General features: G+C 39.5%; 1 protein-coding gene across 1 annotated transcript in view; it reads left to right on the forward strand.

Moving 5' to 3' along the window:
* Positions 1–24,119, forward strand: part of PTP4A2 (protein tyrosine phosphatase 4A2) — a 35,174-nt gene extending 11,055 nt beyond the window's left edge. Inside the window, exons 2-6 of the mRNA XM_063456169.1 lie at positions 5,768–6,476; positions 12,575–12,667; positions 13,731–13,861; positions 20,940–21,014; positions 21,393–24,119. Of these exons, the coding sequence (XP_063312239.1) occupies positions 6,381–6,476; positions 12,575–12,667; positions 13,731–13,861; positions 20,940–21,014; positions 21,393–21,501 (504 nt within the window). The 5' untranslated portion in view covers positions 5,768–6,380 and the 3' untranslated portion in view covers positions 21,502–24,119. The remainder of the gene's footprint in view (positions 1–5,767; positions 6,477–12,574; positions 12,668–13,730; positions 13,862–20,939; positions 21,015–21,392) is intronic.
* The last annotated feature ends 483 nt before the right edge of the window (positions 24,120–24,602 follow it).

Consider the following 24,602-nt stretch of genomic DNA (forward strand, 5'->3'; position numbering starts at 1 on the left):
ACACGCCACACAGGTACAATATGACACTCCTACCCACCTGGGGAACAAACACGACCTGTTGATTAAACACGTTGCAATACCATTATGAAACAAACAATGTGCGTCTCTGCTTTTGCATTGACGTGTAATGTACTATGTTGTAAAACTCTAACTGTCTTAAATGCCATTGCCTTTTTGTAATCCATTCAAAAACAATAAAATTATGATTGACACAAAAAAAGCACAAGCACCTCAGTATGTGCAATGCCATAGTTGCCACTTTAGTCTGTGTGCAATGGTCCGTATACAATCTAAAAAGTTTTTTATGGCTGTGGTTAAGTAGATTGCTTGTACTTGGTTCTTGCCTGTTTTGAAAAGTGGTAACTCTAACCTTTCCCAGTGTGCAGTTTGTAAACCTTGCAAAGTATCAGCTGCTGTTGTCTGTATAAGGAAAGACAGCCAGTGCGGCAAATGGGCCTCTGTCCAGTTGCATGTCTTGGGAGAGGTCTGAGGTAAAATACTGGGAGGGGGAGCAGTCCTGTGTATTCATTCCTTTGCCAGGAATTCCTAGTATTGCTTCACTCACATGTCCGTTATGGAATTAAACCTGAGGAAACCTGATTATTCAGGTACAAGCTGCTTTGCCAGAGAATAAAATGACTGTGTCCCTTTTTCTGAAAGGCACAGGGTGATCTTGCTTTCTGTTTTATTTAAATAATTAGAACAGCCAAACTACACAGCACATGTACAACCAGGAAAGTAACTTCCAGATAAAGCTTGTCAGAAAGATTAGTAGGAATTTACAGCCATAATTCTTTTCCAGTAATGTAATCTCTGTATCCTGAATTAACCCCTCAAGCTACTCTTTGAAAAGCTGAATTAGTTTTGTAGATTATTTGGCCACTATACTTACTGGTAAGCTGATGTATTTGTTACCTCAGTCTGTCTGTTTTTTTACTTTTTCATTAATTGGGTTTACCATGTGACATGTTTGCAGTGTATATATTAACAACATTCTTTTAACCTGTATAATGCCATTAAACTTCTGTTTTTATTTTATGTTTTTTGTGCTGTTTTTGTTTTTGCCAGTGCAGAAATTTTATGGAATCCTATCTGCTCCTGTTCAATAAAACTTGTCTAATTCTCTTTTCTGTCCTTATCAGACAATAACTTTTATTCCCTTCATTTGTCTGTTACTATTGCATACCCAACCCCAAATTAATTTCCTTCACTCTCAGGTTCTCTGAAACCAGTCCTGCCTTCAATGCTAATAATCAACTTATCAGCATTATAATTTCTTTAGCACTTTATTTAATTGCCCTGTCCTAAATCAAATTTCAACAAAAAAATAACTTAACGGAACACTTTAGGGTCAGGAACACAATGTGTATTCCTGGCCCTGTGGTGTTAAAAATACACTTTAGCCACCAGCCCCTTAAATAACTAGAAAACTTACCTTTATTTCTCTTCTTATGGAAAAGCATTGAATTGGGGTGAGCTTGTCAGTTCTGATGAACTTAGTCAGCCATACACTGCGCTGGCCAGTCAGCATCTCCCTAAAGGGAAGAATCAATGATTCATCCCTATGGGTAAAGTTCACACTGTGCAGCACTGACTCAGGAAACCCCTCTAGAAGCTGTCTGAATGACTGCCACTGAAGGTGTCCCTAGGGAGTAAAATTCCTGCATGGACAAATTGTACTCACCAGAATAATTACATTAAGCTGTAGTTGTTCTGGTGACTAGTGTCCCTTTAAATGCGCCTGCACGGCAGAAAGTCTATTTTAGGAAATCAAGCTTTTAAGCGTTTCACCATGTTTGTGCTCTCCTTGTGTAGTTTATACCTACCTGTCAACACACTTTTTTTTTTTTTTTCCCCCACTCTTCTCATTTAGTTTTTCTTCAAAATAATTGCTGTCATTTTGGGGCTTCCCTTTACATTACTAATGGGTAGTGTTGAGATAATGTTTTAAGTTTATTGGAATTGGTTTAACTTGGTTACTTGTTTTAGTTAGCCATTCTTTTAGAACGTGCCTTCCTTGGTCTTAGCGCTTTCAAAACATGAGATAAATTGTCATCCTTTTAATGTATATTTATGGCCTTGTTGGGTTGATCTTAAAATGTCTCGCCTACAAATGTGTACAGCCCCTGGCAGCTTGAGGCATGTTCTCCAGTAGTTAGACTGTCCCTTTGAGGGAAAGATTAAGCGCCAAAACCACTGTCAAATGCACTGTATATCTTCATTGCTTTTCTTTGAAAGGCCTGTTTGGACAGATTATCATTAGTTCTGATCTGACTGTGGGAAGATCAGGAGTGCAGGGAGGAGTCAGGCCTGGTGGTGGATTGCATGCAAGTTTAACTGTGGGGGTCATAATGTAAACCTAATAAGAAACTTCTGAAGTTAAAAAAAATATAATAAAAAAAGCCAAAACTCTAGCTGAGTGGTGAACGTATGCGCTTGTTATGCAGATTAGTGTATATGTAGTTCTTCTCTTGGAAACACTCTTCCCACCCGGTGTGTGTGTGTCTGTGTGTTTTCTTCTTTGCCAACTCTGTGATGACTTCTTTGTAATATCAAAGTGCAATGCACTTATAGATTTTTTTTTTTTTTTGCAATGCTGTTTAGCACTGTGAGCTCACATCACAATGCCCAGGTTAATCTATATCTGTTTAACACATGTCACTGCATGTGTCTTATCACTGCTAACATTACATTACCCAGTAGTGTCTCTGGAAATACACCAGAGATATGTCAAGAGACTGACTGACCAGTGCAGCCTCTTTGGCTTTCAACTGATAATCAAGAAAAATATATTTTCACAGTTGTGTAAAGAGCAAGTTGAACAGTCACCCTGACCGTCTGATATCTGGCACCAATTTATATTATGATTGCCACACGCGTAGCATACCTATTTCACGGATCATGTTTGATCCAATGAACGTAATGCTTTATAACAGTCATTTAAAATAGAAGTTTACCCGATTTTGTCAAAGCTTGTTAAAAGTAGATATTTCCTTGCTATTATGATTTTCAGACTGTTTCTTCAGTATATTGGTGTTAGTTGAGATATTTACTTGGTAAACATTGAGTTTGTGAATTTATAACAGACTTGTAGGATATGAGCAAAATGCTGGATCTGGAAAATATACCGTGTATATACTCGAGTATAAGTCGACCCGAGTATAAGCCGAGGCCCCTAATTTTACCCCAAAAAACTGTGAAAACTTATTGACTCGAGTATAAGACTAGGGTGGGAAATGCAGCAGCTACTGGTAAATTTCTAAATAAAATTAGATCCTAAAAAAATTATATTAATTGAATATTTATTTACGCAGTGCGCGTATGAGTGCAGTGCGCGTATGAGTGCAGTGCGCGTATGAGTGCAGTGCGCGTATGAGTGCAGTGCGCGTATGAGTGCAGTGCGCGCGTATATATTAATTTAATATTTATTGTGTGTGTGTGTGTGTGTGTGTGTGTGTGTGTGTTTTTATTATATTTTTTTTCGTCCCCCCCTCCCTGCTTGATACATAGCAGGGAGGGGGGCTCCTTCCCTGGTGGTCCAGTGTCATTGGTAGTTCAGTGGGGGGGAGAGGGGTGCTGGCAGAGCTGTACTTACCTTTCCTGCAGCTCCTGTCAGCTCCCTCCTCCTCCGCGCGGTCTGTGCAGCTCCCTCTGTCAGCTCACAGTGTAAGTCTCGCGAGACTTACACTGGGAGCTGACCGAGGTGCTGAACGGACGGCGCGGAGGAGGAGAGAGCTGACAGGAGCTGCAGGAAAGGTAAGTACAGCTCTGCCAGCACCCCTCTCCCCCTGTCTGTATTATGGCAATGCAAATTGCCATAATACAGACTATGACTCGAGTATAAGCCGAGTTGGGGTTTTTCAGCACAAAAAATGTGCTGAAAAACTCGGCTTATACGCTAGTATATACGGTAACTTATCTGATTTTTTTTTTTTTTTTTATTCTAACATTGTTCACTAGTATAGTAAGACAAAGGCTTGACAAACTTGCTTGGAATCTAGGAGCCAGCTAGAAAAGTTAAGAGCCAGAGAAATCAACGCCAAAAATATAATTCTTAAAGGAACACTATAGTCACCAGAACCACTACAGCTTAATGCAGTTGTTCTGAAGTTTATAGCCTGTCCCTGAACGCTTTTCAGACAAAAGGCAGTGTTTACATTGCTGCCGGTTAACACCTCTAGATAGGCACTCAGATGACCTCTAGAGGTGCTTCCTGGGTCAGTTCCCTATAGAGAAGCATTGAGTCGATACACCTCTATGAGAAGTTAAATTGGCGCAGTGGCATTTTGCTGTGCATGTGCAATAGTCTTCCAATGCTTTCCTATGGGGAAGCATTGGATTGGCTGCGATTGTCAAGTTTGATCTCAGCCATGGAGAAGGGGCCAGCCACAGGGTCATCAGCACGGCATGGGAGAAAAAAGGTGAGTAAAAACATTTCCCATGTGATTGGAGAGAAGACACACAGGCACACTCACGCGCTCTCATTCAAAAGTAATTACTTTATTTAAATCCACACAGCCTCCTTACTTCTGGAGTGGATTGGCTTTCCCTCTGGTCCAGTGGGGCTGCTGTCACCTCCCTCTCGCGCACTGTTTAGTGAGCTGAGGGCCGGAGTGATGTCATAACCTGACTCCTGACATCACTGCAAGCTGTGCGAGGGAGGTGATTAGGGAGATTACAGCTTTCTCGCCACAGCATTGTCATCTTTCCGGCCTCCCTCCCTCTGCTCACCATGGGCTGGCCGCCCTCCTCCCTCTTACAGCAGCCTGCCTCAGCCCTCCGTGATCCGACTGCCTGCCTCTACTCTCAGGCAGACTGTCACCTCGGGGGCTGAACAGGCTCACAAATCCCATGGGCCAGGACAAATTTCATAGTCGCCATGGCGACCTGGCGCCTGGGATTTGTCGAGCCCTGTAGTAAGACGTGTCCCCAAAGAATTGTTGTAATAATGCCTTTCATACTTTAATTTTTGTCACAGGTTTTGACCTGACTGCTGTATATGTTGGAACTTATATAAACAAAAAAATAAATAGTATACCGATGAGGAGTTGGGAATCTTGCTTAGGCTTGGGTATGCAAAATCTAGATGTACAAAGTGTTTTGATTACATGGCTAATCCCACCTCTAGCTGCTGTCTCTCAGATGGCCGGTAGATGGTGCTTCCGGCTTCTTAGGACACGAAAAGTGTTTTAAATGACACTGGACGTCCTCATGCTGTGCATGGTGACCTTCAGCGTCGCTGCAATCCCCCTAGGAAAGCATTGAATAATGCATTCCTAATGGGAGGTCTAATGCACATGCGCGCCATTGCTGCGCATGTGAATTAGACCCCGCTCGTCATGGGACAGAGGGGGTGGAGCGTTGACCCAGCACTTGAGGGACATCTGTGTTGGGATCGTGTAAGTAAATGTTTTTTAACACTTTATTTACCTGGGGGAGGGGAGGGTGCGCTAGGGAGGGAGGAGGCAGAGGGATCGGTAGTGCCAGCAATACAGCTTTGTATTCCTGGCACTACAGTATCCCTTTAAGTCACTGGTTCACTTTTAGGAATGGGTTTTCTTCAAAACTTGTATTCTAGTTTGTTCCCAAACTCTATTTTGGAATTTTGCAACTGCGTGGGTATTTTTGGTTTGCGTAATATATTAATAAAAGAACCCTCAGCCTGGGAAGAAATGTATACTTTTGATATTTGTACACTGAACTTAAATACAATTTGCCAATGTCTCACCCTATGTCACTAAATACCTTTTTGTTTTCTTTGTTATAGGATTCCTTTTGGAATATACGTCGCACATTTATGGCGATTCGCCGTGTAAGGACAGAGTATTGCCAGGCTCAGCACAGCATTGGCGCAGACAAGTGAGCTGGGAAGTCTGTTGGTGCCACCAAAGTCCACCCTTCCAAATTTTCCCTTCCATCATTTTTGTCTACTGCAGCAAATCATATGGGAGTTCTTATTTATTTTACTCCAGAGCTCCACAATTATCACTACTGTTGTGAAGGGGAGGAGTTAGTAAAGAGACAAATTGTTGCAGAGTTGTGCTCTGCAATAACTTCTTTTCAACCCCCCATGAGTGCCTCATTGCGGTAGACTTAACTCGTAGTTTTTGTTATATAAATATATATTATTTTTTTTCCCCCTCTTCATTAAGAAGGAAAGTTCCCATCCCAGATGTAATGTAAGAGATTCTTTTTGGATGCTGTTCTGCATCCCCCACAAAGTGCTTCTTTTACGAAAACCTGCAGTTACCCCCTGGGACTTTGCAATAACAGGAATTTAAATATTTTGTTTCCCCCTTTATAGATTTTTGTAATTTTTTTTTCTTTTTTTTTTTTTTTTTTTTAAATAATAAACCTTTATTTTTTTTAAACTGTTCACAATGAACCGTCCAGCTCCAGTGGAGATATCTTATGAGTGTATGCGTTTTCTAATCACCCACAATCCAACTAATGCCACGCTCAACAAGTTCACAGAGGTAAGCAACAGCTAACTGATCTGCAATATTACACAAGCTGTAAAAGCTTAGCAAGGGTTTTGATTAGTATTGTACTCTAAAAGTTCCACATTTTAATGAGCTTTTGTCACACTTGGCAGTGGCAGCAGCGTGTTTTGTTTTTTGTGTTCTGTTTTAAATATATCGGAGTACATGGATACAATCATGCAAGTAAAGAATTGACATTGTGAAATCAAAATTATTTCCCAATTTAATGTCAAAGATGCATTGGTGTTTATGGTACTTATAGCATCTCCCTCTCCCCAATGTAAGTGGTCCTAGAGATTTAGAACGATTTAACCTTTTATCTGCAGATTGCCAGGTACTACTCCCCCACCTTTTCAAGCATGAAGGGAGAGCCAGATACTCCTGCTAGATGCTACAATTGGCCTTACTGAGACCAGCCATACGTATCTGGGCTAATCTCCATGTAGCGGGCTTCCAGCTGCAATGGAGTCAGGGTTATGACCTTTTAAGTGACTGTCACTTTGCAGGTTATGTTTAAGTTCTTTGTTTCTCTTTTTCCTTGGTTATAATTATTTTGAAATATAACTTAGATTTTTAGTAATACTTAAGTAAATGTATGGACTACATTTTCTCATGGGGAGCAGGATCTTTGACAATGGGCAAAGATTAAAGGACCTCTCCACACTTATTTAAAAAAAAAAAAAAAAAAAAAAAATATATATATATATATATATATATATGTGTGTGTATATATATATACCATTTTCTTTTTAATGCATGTAGTCATTTGGGATATATCCTAAAATCAAGTGCAAAAAATCTGCGGTTCTTATGAAGCAAGCCATTCCCTTTTTCCTGGAAGATATTTCCAGTCTTTTCATGGGGAAATAGAAGCCTCAAGTTTTCCAGCGTGTGTGTGTGTGTGTGTGCGCGCTCACAAACTGTGCCTCAGCGTTCAGAAAGAATGCTAGACTGGTCTTGGGTATAGAGGGGCAGATATGCTCAAGTAGAGAGCGCCTGCAACTTCCATTGGCTCAGAGGAGCTAATGGGGGGGGGGGGGGGGGGGACCTACCTGGCTGTTTAACAGCCAGATTGGTATTCAATTGTTTATAAATTAAAGTGCTGATTTCTCATAGATTTTGGCACTTTTATAATGTAAAAGGCAATTTATAAAAGTGCTGATTCTTCTTTAAAGGGACACTATAGTCACCCAGACCACTTCAGCTCCATGAAGTGGTCTGGGTGCCAGGTCCCTCAGGTTTTATCACTTCACATGTAAACATAACAGTTTTAGAGAAACTGCTATGTTTACATTTGGGGTTAATCCAGCCTCTAGTGGCTGTCTTCCGGACAACCACTAGAGGCGCATCTGCGACGCTGGAGGTGAATTTCGCCTCCATCGCGCAGAGCGTCCATAGGAAAGCATTCAGAAATGCTTTCCTATGGACACTTATAATGCGCGCGCGGCACTTGCTGCGCATGCGCTTTCGGCTCCGCTGACATCGGACGGGGAGGAGAGGTCACCAGCGCCGAGGAAGCCCGTAAATGGTATTGAAAACTTAGCATTTAATCATTGTTGGTTAAAATCTGCTTATTTTATTTAGAGAGGGAAAAGAGGAAAGAAAGTAGATACATCAATCTGAAGAAAAAAAAACATGTTTATTATTAAATTAAAAAGAAAAGTCTATACAGATCCTGCTCAATTTTACAAAAGTTGAAACTTAGAACTATCAGATGCTGGCCAGGCTGTCTGAGATTCCAAAATCCAAGGATAGTAATTCCCAGTAGAGCATATATAGAGTGTTTGATTGCTACAAAACAATTGTTGTAGCACTAATCTTAGTTACAATGTGAGAAGATGGTAGCTCTAACGGAAGTCTGATCCAAGTGCGCTTAGATATGTCAGTACAGTATTCTATTGTAACGGATTGCCAGCACCCCGACTGGGTACCTCCGTTGAAGGATGCTCCTAGCGTTTCTTGAGGACTTCAAGCACTGCAGCAGACACCATAACCACCGTAGACTCCTCCAGAGAGCAAAACAGGAACAAGCAGAACAAGAGCTTAGCAGTGATTTAGCAAGGGAGTATAACAAGCATAGCAATCCCTTGTAGCAGATTCCCCCAATAAGAGACGGCACTCCAAATTGAGGGTAAAGTAGAACTCAGGTTTAATGACACACTCTACTTTTATGCAATTCTCCCCTGCAAGGGAGACGCCCACATAAAATTATACATTACCCAATCACACAATGGTTACATCCCACAGATTCCCTCCCCTTAGCCTGAGAAGTAACCCAATTATCCGTACAATTTAAACATACTTTTTACCCAACTTTCATAACTCTAAAACCATACAACCAATATTAATATATTAATAAAAAGTTACATATTATTAATCAACACATTCCAAATACAAGCATACCCAAAAATCATTTGAATCCGTTCAGCCGTTCGGGAGATAGGTATAAGTCCTTTATGACTGACCGCAAGCACATTTTCATGCCCAAAACAGTTCCATGGATTTGGGCTGTGCGGTCGGTCTATTTTACAACGAGAAAACGACTGTCCCATTCGAATAAGCGTTCGAATCTTCGAACGGGACCTAGTCTCTAGCCGCGGTGTCGAAGAAGGTACGGGTCAGCGGTGTTCGTGCAATTGGGTAGCCGCAAACAGTTCCATAGATTTTGATGCACACACCGCTGACCGCGTTCGGATAAGTTAAAATGGCCGCCGCCACGTGTTCGTTTGTCAAATGGCGGCCACTTCGACGACTTCGACTGCATTCGAAGTGCCAGTTTAAAAGTTGTAACACTGCTCCCAAGTATTTAAAGGGCCAGGAACAGCATACAAAAATCCATTGTGCCCAAATACACTTCTTAAAGGGTTAATACACTCCAGGGCCATAGTCGCAGGGCAGGAGGCTAGCAACCAGGCTTCTCCAGTTCACAGTGGCGAGGTTGGTTCCGCTACATCTATATTAACTGAAGTACTTGGGGAGAAGAAAAGTTGGAAAAAGATATATAGAAAAAAAATGTGTATATACTTAAATCAGAGAAAAAACGGGTCACAAGAGTATTCTGAGAACGGACAGCAACTGAAATAGCCTGCCCTTCGGTAGGCCCCCGCTCAGAACTCAAGCTGGTTTTAGCTCATCTTGTGCCATTACAGAGAGAACATATCTGAAGCATATCAGACTGGTCCCACCCATACGGGTAGTCCAGATCCGAAATGCCAGCAAGTTCTCTCTGCACGACCCATTTTTTACTCACCACAAGCTTAAAGGGATAATCCAGACGTGGACCCCTTGCTCACGGTGCCTAGGGAGATATCAGCTATGCCTCACTGATGATGCCAAACAAGGCTGAAACGATCGTCTGGGGTTGCTGTGTCTCTCGTGCAGAGGGAACTTGCTGGCATTTCGGATCTGGACTACCCGTATGGGTGGGACCAGTCTGATATGTTTCAGAGAAGTTCTCTCTGTAATGGCACAAGATGAGCAATAAACAGCTTGAGAACTGAGCGGGGACCGACCGAAGGGCAGGCTATTTCAGCTGCTGCCCGTTCTCAGTATTCTCTTGCGACCCATTTTTTACTTAAATCAGAGCTGCATATATCATTCAGACATGCTATACTACTGTGCCTTTGAAGGCACCTATTCTCCTAGTTGAAGCTAAATAGCTAATCTCTTGGCAGCTTAGTCCGGAATGTTAGAGCGGCTTAGTGCTACTCCACCAGTTAAACCGTTAAATGTCCATAATTTGTTAGGATTCATGTAGACAGAGAGCTAATTGCCGAACAAATCTAAGGGTCTAAAACTGTAGTGGGAGCACACTGAGCTGAGCCCCAACGCACATTTCGTTGGTCAGGAGGCTCTTCAGGGGGAAGAGCCAACTGACCGGCAATTTGCCCTGTCTACACGAATCCTAACAAATTATTAGGGACGTTTGACTGGTGGAATAGCACTAAGCCTCTCTTTAACATTCTGGACTGAGCTGCCAAGTGATGAGCTATTTAGCTGCAACTAGGAGAATAGGTGCCATCAAAGGCACACTATAGCAAGTCTTAACGATATATGCAGCTCTGTCTGCTTGATTTAAGAATGTATGTTTTCTATATCTCAATTTTTATTTTTTTTCTCTCTCCCCAAGCACTTCAGTTAATATATAATTGTACAGCGCTACGGAATTTGTTGGCGCTATATAAATAATATAATACTGACCTTCATCTTAGTGCTCTTTGGTCAGACCTCAGTTAGAGCTTGCTACTATCTATTTGCATTGTAATTATCTTCTAAGGGTAGTGCACTTATAAAATGCTAATTTCTAGTTACCATTTACTTAATTTTTTCACTTGGTCTGGGTAATTTCACCGTATATGTACAATTCTGAGTTTTATCCCCTATTTGTATGCCTGGTTCCATAGACTATCAAGCTCATTTGTGTCTATATAATACTATAGGGTCAAGAACATGACTATGCATTCCTGACCCTAGTGTTAAAAACACAAACTAGCCCCCCTAAATATAGTACAATCCTACCTTTATTCCAGTCTGCTGCTCCTGGCTCTACCCCTGATCTACATCTTGGCTGACATCTTCAGAAGTGGTGATCTCAGCCAATCACAATGCTTTCCCATAGGCAAGCATTGGGTTGGCTAATATTGTCAAGGAGGCCGAATCAGCGTCTCCTCCTCATCAATGCATCTATGAGGAAAGTTCAGTGTCTCCATGCGTTGGGTGGAGACACTGAATGGCAGTGCTGCACCTCTAGGAGGTATCCCTAGGCTGTAATGCAAACACTGCATCTTGTATGAAAAGACAATGTTTACTGCAAAAAGCTTGAAGGGACTTTGCCTGGACAAAAACAATAAGCTTTAGTACTGGTGATTATAGTGTTACTTTAAATTCCAATTCATCAGTCAAAAGAATCCTGCAGAAAGGCCAACTGCAGACATCATGGACAGAGGAGACCAAATGAACATGCCCAGGTTTTGGATCCAGTGCAAGGAAGAAAACATAATGGATATGAATAAAGGCAATGGCAAAGCCTGTGTGGTATATTAATTAAGATTACAGAACTACTTTAAAACTATAGAGTATATAACTTGGGATAATATGTAACAAAATATCACTTTTAAAATGACACCAAGTCTTCATTCAAATAGATTTTTCTGAATGTATGACTCTCTTCTGCAGTGATTGAAACTAATGCATCATTACACACATTCTTTTTGGGTAATCATCTAGAAATTCAGAGTGAGCTGCATCAACGTGTAGTTAGCATGGTTTTGCTCAATATATTTAGGGTCATGAACATGAGAAAAATAGGTCATAAAGCACTGCCTGTTTCCCATTATACAGAAATAAAAACCATTTTTATCTATAAATGAATGGTTTTATCAACTTGTGTATTCATATGCATTAATAATTACTGCCCCTTTTCAGTATTCTACTGTATTTTGTATTTTTCCCTGTGAGGTTAAATTTCCCCTTTTTGTCCACCTTGCCATTTATTTCATTATCTATGTAAAGTGCTTTGTGCAATCCATTAAAGAAATGCTCCAAGTATGTTGTAGTGATTATGGTGTCTTGTTGACCTGGAGTCTGCTGGGCACTGCTCCCAGCTTCCACTACTAACATTGGTGAGCCAGAAGCTCATAAGCAGGAACATCGTTAGCTCTCCTAAGCTATGGCCTGTATTGCCTGGCTGGCTAATTGTCCTCAGCCATTTACCCAAGCCCTGCGTTGTGCATAACTCAGGAGAGCTAGTGGAACTGTGAGCTTAAGGGCTTCCGGTCTCTGTAGGTGGTTTTGGAGCTGAGAAGCCATGCCCGGTGGGCCCCAGATAAGGGAACAACTAAAAAAAATTGATTACTTGCAATGGGTGAAGTACCTGGTTACACCTGACATCATAACCTCTACAGTGAGCTGCTTGAAGGCTTTTTAAAACTATATTTTCTTTCTTATAACTGCTTTGAATTGTGTATCTATGAAGGAGACAAATATTAACTAGTGTGATTGGGTACCTGTACACGGTTATTTCTGATAAACAGGTGTGTGTGCACAGAGGTGCATTCTTCAATTTATAATAATTCTGAACCTTTTCCTTCTAGGAACTAAAAAAATATGGTGTGACCACCCTTGTCAGAGTTTGTGATGCCACATATGATAAAGCTCCAGTAGAGAAGGAAGGCATTCAGGTTCTGGTGAGTATACTCATTTCTTGCTAGTTATGTATCGAACTAATTGCCTGCTGTATCCCCTTTGACTAAAGAGTGGTATTTTAACATTGAAATGTATATTATGCCCTAATATGTAATACCATAGAGATATGGTATAAATATACACATGTCTAAGTGTATTTTGGTATATATTGTATATGGAATTTGCTGGCGCTTTAAAATAATATAGATGGATATTGTTTTTAGTATATTCTGTGTACATAGATTTATATTTAAAATAAATAAATAAATAAATAAAAAAATCTACTTGTATATGTATTTTTACATAATTATGTGGTATTCATGAACTATAATTTGTGGGAACTGGCTGACAACCTAGGCAGGAAGTCTAGAGATTTTAATTTCCTATTCATATTTAAACCTGTAACTTTCCAAAACCTGAGACATCGCTGAACACAAATATTGGTGCTTTAGAGCAGTAAAACACACTGCCTAATACACGCACCAATACTAAGACACTGTGAACAATATTGCCTTTGATTTCACTTGTTCCTCTTTAATTTGTTAAAGCCCATATGCATCCATACCAATCCTTCTGATGGTATGTATTTTCCTTTTTGACATTTTTGTGGACCATACAAAGAGAAAATCAGTTTAAGATGTTCCCTGCAAACTATATTCTTGCATGACTGTCAGTGGAGATAATGCTTGAATCATTTTATGTGTATGTGTATTAAAATTTATATAAAATAAAGCCAACAGGGACTTCGCATTCTAAACACACAGACCTTCAATATGCAGTTTTTGCTACTTTTAACTGGCGGAAAAAAAGACCAGAAAGTTTCTACATGCTAATTTTATAATGCCTATTGCTAGTTATGTTTGTTTTACCAGTGTGTAATCACATTTGCAAACTTGCATTTCTATATTGTATGGCCAGCACAACTGTGTTTCAAATACAAAAGGTAGAAAAATGTAAGAGAAATTGAAATGTAATACACTGGCAACTGATAAGTGAATGACTATCTGTATTAGCATTTTTTGTGTCCATTTTCCACTTGCTTCATGTCTTTACAATATCTTTCAGGATTGGCCTTTTGATGATGGAGCACCACCCCCAACACAGATAGTTGATGATTGGTTAAATCTCTTGAAAAACAAATTTCGTGAGGAGCCAGGGTGTTGTATTGCAGTACACTGCGTGGCAGGTCTTGGACGGTATGTTATTTATATGTAAAGTACATTTATCTAGGCAGGGTTTATTAACCTTTCTTTCTCCACAAAAAAGTTAACATTTCTGCATGGTCAAGTGATTCCAATTCTTGTTCATATTTTGTCAACTGAAATTCGAGGGACACATTGGGCACCATAACCATTTATTCCCATTGAATTGGTTATAGTGCCTGGAGTCCCTTGACACTTTCCCTTTTTTAGTGTTAAACTATTTTTTTCCTAGTTAAACTCGAAGGCTCACTGGCCACTTGGTCCTGGAGGTGTGGCTAAGGCAGAGATTGCAAACTTTGCTTTTAGCCCATCACTACACCAGTTGATGGTATTAACTTGTATGTATTTTGTATGGCTGAAATGGTCAGCTGACACAGCCAATCACAACCACCCTTTGTTCCTCTGTTTAATGTATCCTCATTCGCCCGAACAGTACGGTGAAAATTAATTGATTGAAAGATGGCACCATGGGACTACAGACACTAGAACCACTTCAATGAAATAAAGCTGTTACAGTGTCTACATTGTTAATTTAAATAACTCTGTAGTTAGAAACTAAAGGTTATCACTGCTGAATGAATCTCTACCAAGTCTTGCTCCATTCGTGAAATAAACCATAATCAACACAATGTGCAGCTTGGTTAGTAAATCTGGCCCACTTGTGAAACCCATATTTAATGAAGAGTGCACTAAATAAATGTTTTGCTGCTCCTGTCCTTTTTTGCAATATGTATATTCCCTTACACATTGCAAAAGGGAGAGGAGTCCCAAACATGTATTTGGTGTGCTCTGCATTAAATGTGGGTTTCACAAGTGTGCCCTGTTTTCTAAGTTGCACTTTGTGGTGATTCTAATTTTCTTTTGTGCAATATTTACACATATTCTGCACTAGTATTTCTCCTGTGTTTAATACTATAAGGTAAGGAATGCATGTTTGTGTTCCTGACCATTTAGTGTTCCTTTAATTCATAAATATACACCTGTTTTTTTAATGTCAAAATATAACTTTTTTTTTTTTTAGACTTTACTTTTATCAATTTTCTACCAATCTGTTTGCCACATTACAGATATTTTTACCTTAACAGTGTCCTGTTAACATGGCAGGTTTACTATTGATATTACAATGAAATCTTTTTATTATTTTTCTCAGCTTTTACACCTTGTTAAATCTACAGTCCTTGAAATGAATCTTGATCTATAATACCCTTTTAACCTGTTATGTGTTCTATGTAGCACCACATTAAGTAGTCTTAAATGCCATTACAGCAGCATAGCCCCTGAGCCTCGGGGTACTTGCCTAACCCTGCGATCCGCTTTGGGCGATGGCGTCTGTCACAAAGCAGGAATAGCAGTCTATGGAACTGCTTTCAGGGGGAATAAAAAAGCGTATATGCCTGCAATCTTTTTACATACTTAAATGATTTTATTAATTACAATCATAGGTGTGCACACCCTAATCTAGGATGCAGGGGCGGACTGAGCAGTTGGGCACTTTAGTCACGGACTGGAGGCCCAGAGCAGGCAGGGGCCCAGCAGCAGCTGAGCAGTATTGGGTCTGTTATGGAGATCAGTAAATACCCATAATAGACCACAATACTATCTGAGTGCCAGTTACAGGCATCCCTGACTGCACACACAGCCTTTCACACTGCTTACCCTGCCGGCTGGTAGACAGGGAAGTGCTCTGTACTGCAGGAACTTCCTGTTTGTGTGAGGGGCTCTGGCAGGATCTGACATCAGAGCCTCGCCCACTCCACACACAGCTCCTCCAGGGAACGTCAGCAATGTATGCAGGGAGAATGGAGGACAGTCAGCAGCACCCAGCCACCGTGCCCACGGTAAAGGCAAGGAAAGAGAGACACTGGGAGGAAGACCTAAATGGTGAGGGAGACACGAGAGCAAAGGGGATTAGGAAGAGAGATAAGTAGAGGCTGGGAAAGACACACACACACACACACGTCACTAAAGAACGAAAGCAGACTTGCTAAAGAGAGAGTGAGATTTACTTAAAGAAAAAGGATAGTTACTGGAATGGGAGAAAGTGGGTTACTAAAGGGAGAGGAAGTGAGCTACTATAAAGAGACAGTGAGTTACTGGAGAGGGAAAAAGTGAGAGCTCCCAAAAAGAGAAGTGGGTCTGGTAATCAGAGATAAAAGTAGGTAGGTGAATTATTGCAATTCGTAGATTTAAAGTGACAAAAAGAGAACTCCTACGGTGAAGACCATTAAAGGCCAACTCTAAGCACAGCACTTTGTAGTTGCTGTGGATCTTAAAATAGCTCGCAATGAATTCACACACACTGCTTTACCTTTAAAACACACCACAGCAATAAAGGGAAACTATATAGCTTCCCTCTGTGGTGCAGAAACTGTTAAAAACACCTTCTGTCACTTATCTGGGTCCCTCTGTGCTGCTCAGCTTCGCCCACGTGTGTGTGTGTGTGTGTACACACACACACACACACACACACACACACACACACACACACACACACACACACACACTTTCACTGTGTTTGTGCTTTAGGGTGCACACCCTAATGCAATAGGATGTGCACGCCTATGATTACAATTTGAGGGACCTGCAGAAAGTCCAGATAATTTAATTTGCAAGCCCTATGTTTAACCATGTAACTGTCCAAAACACCCTAAAACCTGTATATGGTGTATACTGTTGTACTTGTGAAACTTCATTTAATGCAAACTATGGTCATTTTAAAACTCATATTTAATTGGCTAAAGTAAAATCAATGTTTTGCCTGTTTATAACAGAGTATTTTAAAACAGTAGCGCGTTCACTGACAATGGCCTAATCAGGGAAAGTACAGATTTTGTGTGAAAAGGGCAAAATAAAAAAATATGAAAGCTAACTTTGGGCAGAGTTTGTGTCTGGATGGCAAAAAAAAATTTTTTTAAAAAAGACTGGGCATACCCCATTTTGAACATCCTGGGTTGTCTACCCCCATCATGGCATACCTTTTGCAAAAGTAATTTTCTTTTCTGGTCTCAAAGGTAACATAGCCCAACAAACCAATCTGACAAATTTTTATGTGTACAAACTGAAATGGAGGAATCTATATTTGACACTGTAACTCTCCAAAGCCTCATAAATTACACCACGGATGAGGAGCGGTAGCTAACTTGAGATGGCAGGAGCGGCGGAGGGGGGGTCCAGTGTACTGGTGAATATCAGAGTGCCCGCTGGGCTGTGGGACTCTCGGCCGAAGGCCTGGAAGTGCTGACAGATGGTTGGTGGCCCTAGGGCCCCCCTTCCCCCCCCTGCTGTACATGGGACAGGACGCATGCACGGAGGGAAGGACATTATACACATTATATTAGTACTTGATTCACATACCCTATTTGGCATGATAAAACGCCGGGAGATACGTGCACCGACCAGACCCAAGGGAGCCCGAAAATAAATCTACTCCGAAGCTCACGTGAGGGCCTTTACTGACTCCATAGAGAGTCTGGATATTAATTTTTTACTTATTTTTTTTTTTCTTTTAGTATTTTTCACTATATCCTTCGGCTATACTTTTTGAGGCATATTTGTTATTAGTTACTAGCAATCTATGTAGGGACAGGAGTTATAATATGTTTAACTCGGATGTTAAACTGATTTATACTACCATCGACCAGACAACTTGGCCTAATATTGCATTAAATTGCAGCGTAAAACTGCGAGGGAACAGTCTTCTCACAGCTTAAACAATTGTGACACAAATGGTTAACACAATTACATGATGCTTTACTATGCTGTTTTGACACTTAGTTATTTAGGCTAAGTCTTAAGTCGATAGCTTTTGTTTCCTCAGTAACATATGGAGTAACCGGAACCAGGTAGTTAATCCTGCCCATTCCGGGTCATTACTTCAAGTACTTCACATGCTACATTTATTTGCCTCTCTGGGATACCTACCACTCTCTTCATGCTTGGAAATTTCTCACTCCGATGCTTACGTATAATTAGCCTATCCTCCCAGAGGCCGACCAGTGCTATATTTTATTTTCGTTTTTTACGTTGTTTGTGCGGAAATAGGATTTCAGTACATAGGCCTAATTATGAAGTTCAGTCAGTCTATGCTATCACTGACTTACTAACTTGGCCTACCAAAGCATTAACTTGTAACGCCAGATTGTGAGGGGAATACATAATCTTACTATTACTCAACTAACTCTAATACATATGGCTTCCATAACTTGGATAAAGCCTTACTAACGCCCTGTCATTTACACATATTTCGGCTAAGCTTAAGGAAGATGGCTACTGCTACCTTCCCTTAGTACCATTGCAGAAACTGGAGAAATGACATTCCACCCATTTAAATCATTTTAATCACCATCTTCGATATGTGTGTTTCCTCTGTGAGACTACCATGTAGAATGTTATATATGTCTTATGATCATCCTGTTTTGATGTACCCAACTGTAAGCAACTACTACTGATCATTTTTTGTGTTGCCCATGAACGTGTATGAATAAACCCTGATCTTGAATAAAAAATAGTTGTCATTAATGGTAAATTTTCAAGCTGGACAGAGGTTGCAAGTGGTGTCCCTCAGGGTTCTGTTCTGGGACCCCTTCTATTTAACATGTTTATAAATGATCTTGAAAAAAACACTGAAAGTCATGTTTCAGTGTTTGCAGATGACACAAAACTCTATAAAATATTACAATGTGAGCAAGATATTACTTTGATGCAGAGGGAGTTAGACTGGGGGACTGGGCACTCAAATGGCAGATGAAATGTAATGTTGAAAAATGCAAAGTCATGCACTTCGGCGTAAAGAATACACAAGCAACGTATACACTTAATGGAAGCGAATTAGGGATAACCACACACACAAGGGACTTGGGAATTGTTATAGACAACAAACTATGCAACAATGTGCAATGTCATTCAGCAGTGGCTAAGGCACAGTGGCTATTGTCATGCATAAAAAAGGGCATTCATTCTCGGGATGAGAATATCCTTTTGCCTCTTTATAAATCACTGGTAAGACCACATTGAATATGCTGTGTAATTTTGGGCACCTGTTCTAAAGAAGGATATTATGGCACTAGAAAAAGTGCAGGCTACAAAATTAATAAAAGGAATGGAACATATCAGCTATGAAGAAAGGTTGACAAACTTAAACTTAGTTTAGAAAAACGTCGCCTGAGAGGGTATTTGATAACATTATATAAATATATTCGGGGACAATACAAACCATTGTGTGGAAATCTATTCACAAACCAGACTTTACATAGGACACAAGGTCATGCATTTATACTGGAAGAGGATTTCGTCTAAGGCAAAGGAGTCCATACAGATGTCCAAACGGCTACTAGATGGATACTTGCAAAAACAGAATATTCAAGGATATAATCTTTCAATGTAGGGTAATAACTGCTTGATCCAAGGATAAATCTGACTGCCATTCTGGGGTCAAGAAGGATAAATCTGACTGCCATTCTGGGGTCAAACTGGGTTGTTTTTGCCTTCTTTTGGATCAACCGCAAAAAACAAATGTGAGCAAGGCTGAACTTGATGGACGCAAGTCTCTTTTCAGCTATGTAACTATGTAATAAAACTTGTGTTGTTGCAGTAAAAGCTAACAGTATGACATTCACAGTTAAAATTCAATGCAGAACTAGAGATATTTTTCTTTTTATTACAATAAAATATTTTTCATATAGATTTGATGTGAAATAAAAGCGTAAAACTTGTACAATTATCTCTGTTCTTAATTGGTTAAACAAATATACAAACCAAAATAAAGCAAGAAAAACTTTGAAATGAATATAATAAACTTTAAACTTTGTCCGATATTATGGCAGTATAAAAAGTGTATAGGCGGGCTACAAAATTAATAAAAGGAATGGAACATTGTATTTATGAAGAAAGGTTAACAAATGTAAATCGGTTTACTTTAGAAAAATGGCCCTTTATAATGATGGCATTATACAAACCGATTCAGGGCCAAAACAAACCATTGTCTGAAATCTGGACCATACATAGGACACAAGGTAGTGCATTTAGACTGGAAGAACAGTAAGGATGTGGTTTTATCAGTTTGTACAGATGTTTAAACGTCAGCTGGATGAACACTTGTATGAGTTTACAGGTTTGTTTGTTTTTTCAGCCTGCAGAGTGCGGCAACTATATCATTCAAAGATTAAGGGACACTGTAGGCACCCACAGGGCCGGCGCCACCATTAGGCGAACTAGGCATTTGTCTAGCGCGCCGGGCTGTTTGGCGGTGCCCACCGGGATATTTCCTGGTGGGCTCCCCTTGTCTGGGGCCGCAGCACTGGGTGAGCGGCTCTTGTAAGCGCCTCCAGCTCCGGGCCGATCCTCAAAGTGGGGGCGCTGAGAGGAGCCCTACTCCAAGGGGGCCCAGGAGGTGGCTATCTGGCTACCTCAGGGCTCCCCCCAAAGCTGTGCTTGGTAAGGCAGAGCAGGCATCTGCTTACCTTGATGGCAGGTGCCATCCTTCCTCCTTCCTTGAAAATGTGAAGTTTAAAAATAGCCCATTTATTTATTTTTAATTTTTTTTTTTACAGGGGCACTATAAAAGCTTTAAAAACTTTTTTTTTTTATCTCTAGATCGCTCTCTAGATCTCGGTCGCGCTCTCTCGGAATTTACATATAGAGGGATGAATAAAATTACTTTATAACATTTGACTTGTATAATTTATGGAAATATTCAGCCCTGCTATATAGTCACTCTAAAATCATTTTGTCAAGGTTTTTTTTGTTTGTTTTTTATATTTATACATATTAAGACATTCAATTATATTTTGGATATCAACACACTATTCAAGGCTTTTCAGTACTGGAGTTAACAATGCTTATTCTAATTTGTCATTGTGTGTATATTGCAAATTCAGGTTCATTCAATTTATTATAAATTCTCTTAATTTCAATATCATTTATATTGTTTAAAGGTGTGGCAAAATACCTATAGCTATATCTGTTCTAATCCTTTTAATGAAGCTTTTCTCGTGTCTTCTCTCCCCCCCCCATAGTTGGGACACCTTAGTATCTAGTCTATGAAATTCACACCTCACTAATCTGTTTATTTTAGGGCTCCTGTGTTGGTTGCTCTGGCGTTGATTGAATGTGGGATGAAGTATGAGGATGCCGTGCAGTTTATCAGGCAGTAAGTAAGCTCATTAATGGTCTTTCTATCGTTCACTCCCCCTCCCTATCCTCTTCTGCTCTACCTCCTGAGACCTGCTCCTGGTAAACAAGCCTCTGTGCAAGCTGCTTCTTAAACCGTTTTTCACAGATGCGTTTTGTTGAAACAAGGTATAAACAAGCTGATTTAGTTAACCGTGTAAAGTGTGTATGAAGGCTGGGATCAGACTTGCACAGATCTGCTGTGCTGCTGGAATTTAAGGTGTAACATTTGTACACCTTATAAATGCAAATTTCACATTGGCTAAACTGTAACATATGTCGGTTTCATTCTGTGTTGTATGTTTAATCTGTGACTAAAACAAAGATATACTTTTAAGTGTTTTTATTTATTTGTTAGGAAACGAAGAGGTGCATTTAACTCAAAACAGCTGCTCTACTTGGAGAAGTATAGGCCCAAGATGCGACTGCGGTTCAAGGATGCCAATGGACACTGCTGTATGCAGTAAAAGAAGAGTGAAAACCCATGGCTTTTTAATATGACCCCTGTGCTCAAATGTTTTTGAGTTATATGGTCCAAATGTGATGCTGGATCAAAAAGGTGGACTGGTTTTGTGCCTCCGTCCCAATTAAATGACTAAGTGCCACCATCTGCAGAAATAAAAATGGAATTAAAACATGTGTCGGTGAAGGAATTTTTTTTTTTTTTTTTTTAAATTAATGTGAAAACAGAATAGCGGCAAAGTTGTATTACCTGTCCTAAAAAACTAAAATTATGTATGTTTGTTTATTAGGAGGGTCTGCCTAGTGGTTGCTTATGTGTGCTCTACTGACTCCCTTCTAACATTACATGGGTGAACAGCAAGATACAACTTACACTGAAGTACACAATGTCCTTCATTAACAGCAGGTCTTGTGTTGGTTGTCAGATTTTATCTATATCTTACAAGTGAGGTTTATTTTTTGGTAGTTAGGACTTGTCTGGACTATTGTATGTAAATTAGAATCAGACCCTTTCACTTGCGCACAAGACTATTGGGACGTTATCTAAATAGCTTTGTGATTAAAGAAGAGCTGATATAAAACTTTATTTGGTGACTATTAGTGCAGTTCAAATCAAAGTATACAAAGCACCCAACAACCTGTAGCATTGAAAATGTAAACATCAGACATCAAACGGTGCAAAACACCATAAATGTACTTATTTGTGGTTGTGTTCCATTTTTGTGAGTCGTCTCAAAGTCTTTTGATGTGGCACAGGTTCTCTTTAAAGCCATTCTTAAGAGGGTACGTAATGGGATAAAAAAAATATAAACATGCTGCTAACTGATGAATGGAACCAACTTACTCACCATCATATTGGCAGCTCCCAAACTGTATAGCAAAAGGGAATGATACTTTCCATTCATATTGTATTGTGGCACACATTTTCCCCAGAGTAAGTGAAGTGTGACCAAGTAGGCGGAGGAGTCATGATAAATATCTATCTAGCTCTTTTCTGCCACAGTACATATCCAAATTGTGTGTGTGGGTTTTTTATTTTTTCTGCTGCAGGCAAATGTGAAAACTACAGTTAACCTACAAAATTGGATGTTACCCTTATTTCTTACATCAGAAAACTGCCATAACATTTTTTTTTAAGTTTGCTCAAAACTGATGCCAAAATTAGGGAACAAAATGTTCATGGTAAGCACCATAACTTTGCATCATTTGGAAAGGTTATAGTGCATCATCCCAATCACACCACACCAGCATATAATTGCAGCTATAACGCTTTTTCTAGAGGCATACCTTGGCACCTGATAAGGAAATGTATATCGTCATTACCTTGCCCCATAGAAACTGACGTTTTGTTTTGCACCACAACCTCTTTTTACTATAGAGATGAATTGCACACACTCGTTTGCCTGTGGGTAGCTCTCGAGATTGCCCAGTGCATAAAACTGTACAGATCTGTGCGTAAACTTCTGACTGCCTGACCAGCCTATAGAACAGTTCTAATCATAAGATCTGATGAGTGGACTTTAGCCTATCGGCGGTTTGTGGGATAATAGAGACCAGAATTAAGTTCCAAGTTGGTGGAACCTTTAATTGGTATGTGAGTGTGTATGGTCTGGACTTTCCTGTGCAAGTGGTGCAATTTTAAGAGGGGAAAATAACTCCACTTTGCTTTTAATCTAACATCTATATACTGCATTAACAATTTGTGTAATTTCCTGCGTACCTTTTTTGATGCTCCCCATTATTCATTATAAGTGAAGAATGATTGCGATGTTGAGGTATTAACAATGCCATTTTGTAGACCTGTAACACATGCTGAAGACCAGTCATGAACTGACTTTTGGCACTCCAGCTCCTCTGGAACACAGCTCCTAGTTCTTAACCAGCCAAACCACACTAGATGTTTATTCCCACTAATGTGATTTCAAGGGGCTTTCAGCCACTTAACGTTAGTGCTTTAACTAAAACATTTCAGGATATAGTTGCATAATAAATCTAAGGGATTCCTTTTTATTTTATTTTTTCGATTGATTCTGCAACAAACTATTTTTACACCAATCATTTTTTTTATATCATATTACATACTTTTATGGCTATGAACTTTAGCGCAACATTTCCATGAGTGAAAGTCACCTTACATTACAAATAAATAGCATTGATTCTTGGGGGCAAGTTTTTTGTGCTAGATGGGTACAAATATGCCATATTAGCTAAAAAAAAAAATAAAAAAAGTGAGCAGTCCTATCTATCCCATATTTTATCATATGGACACTAGAAATACAGATCTCTTCCACATGTACATTGACCTCTACATTGCGATGGTTTTTAGAATTATGAATCAGTGACTTTTAATTTTTTTTTTTTTTTAAATCTAAATAGAAGAACATTCACACTTGTACTTGCTGTTCTCCCTTTGATATGCTGTATTTTATTTCCCACTTACGACAGATATGCATTACATCTGGAGGGGGAAGGTGCTTTGAATTTGTAATTTATTTTGTTTCCCCTGAGCCAAATTGTTTATGCAATTTTAAGATGTTGATTGGCAAAGGAGTAGACATGCTGGCAAACTAGAATATTACTTGGTTTCAAGAAACATGTTAAATAAAATATTTTACACATTCTAGTCTGTCTGAATGTGCATTACTTTTTTATTTTCACTTTATCATAATGGTTTTCCTTCTCTATCTACTTAAGTTTTTGATTTGTAGTAAGTAGTATCTGCTTGTCATGATTAAACCCTTTAAGGACCTTCGTCACTGAATTAATTTCACCCTAATTAAGTGCACACATGAGATGGATTTTTTTATATATATATTTAATTCCCATGACATTGGGAAAAAATATAGATTAATTTGAAAAAAATACATATAGAAACATTTACATTAGAGTTTACAATTTTACCAATCATTACTATTCTACTGCACAATTCCAATCAATAAGTTATTTGCAAAGAAGTATGTAGTTTTCCCTAGGGTGTATCTTTACATGTTAGTTTATATTTACTATGTAATTTAATAGAAATACAAACTGGTAAGTAGATATAGTTTAAAAAAAATAAAACAAAACGACAATTCTAAATGCATGACATTGATTCAAGGTCCTTATA

This window comes from Pelobates fuscus, chromosome 1 (assembly GCF_036172605.1).
Source record: "Pelobates fuscus isolate aPelFus1 chromosome 1, aPelFus1.pri, whole genome shotgun sequence".
Taxonomy (NCBI): Eukaryota; Metazoa; Chordata; class Amphibia; order Anura; family Pelobatidae; genus Pelobates; species Pelobates fuscus.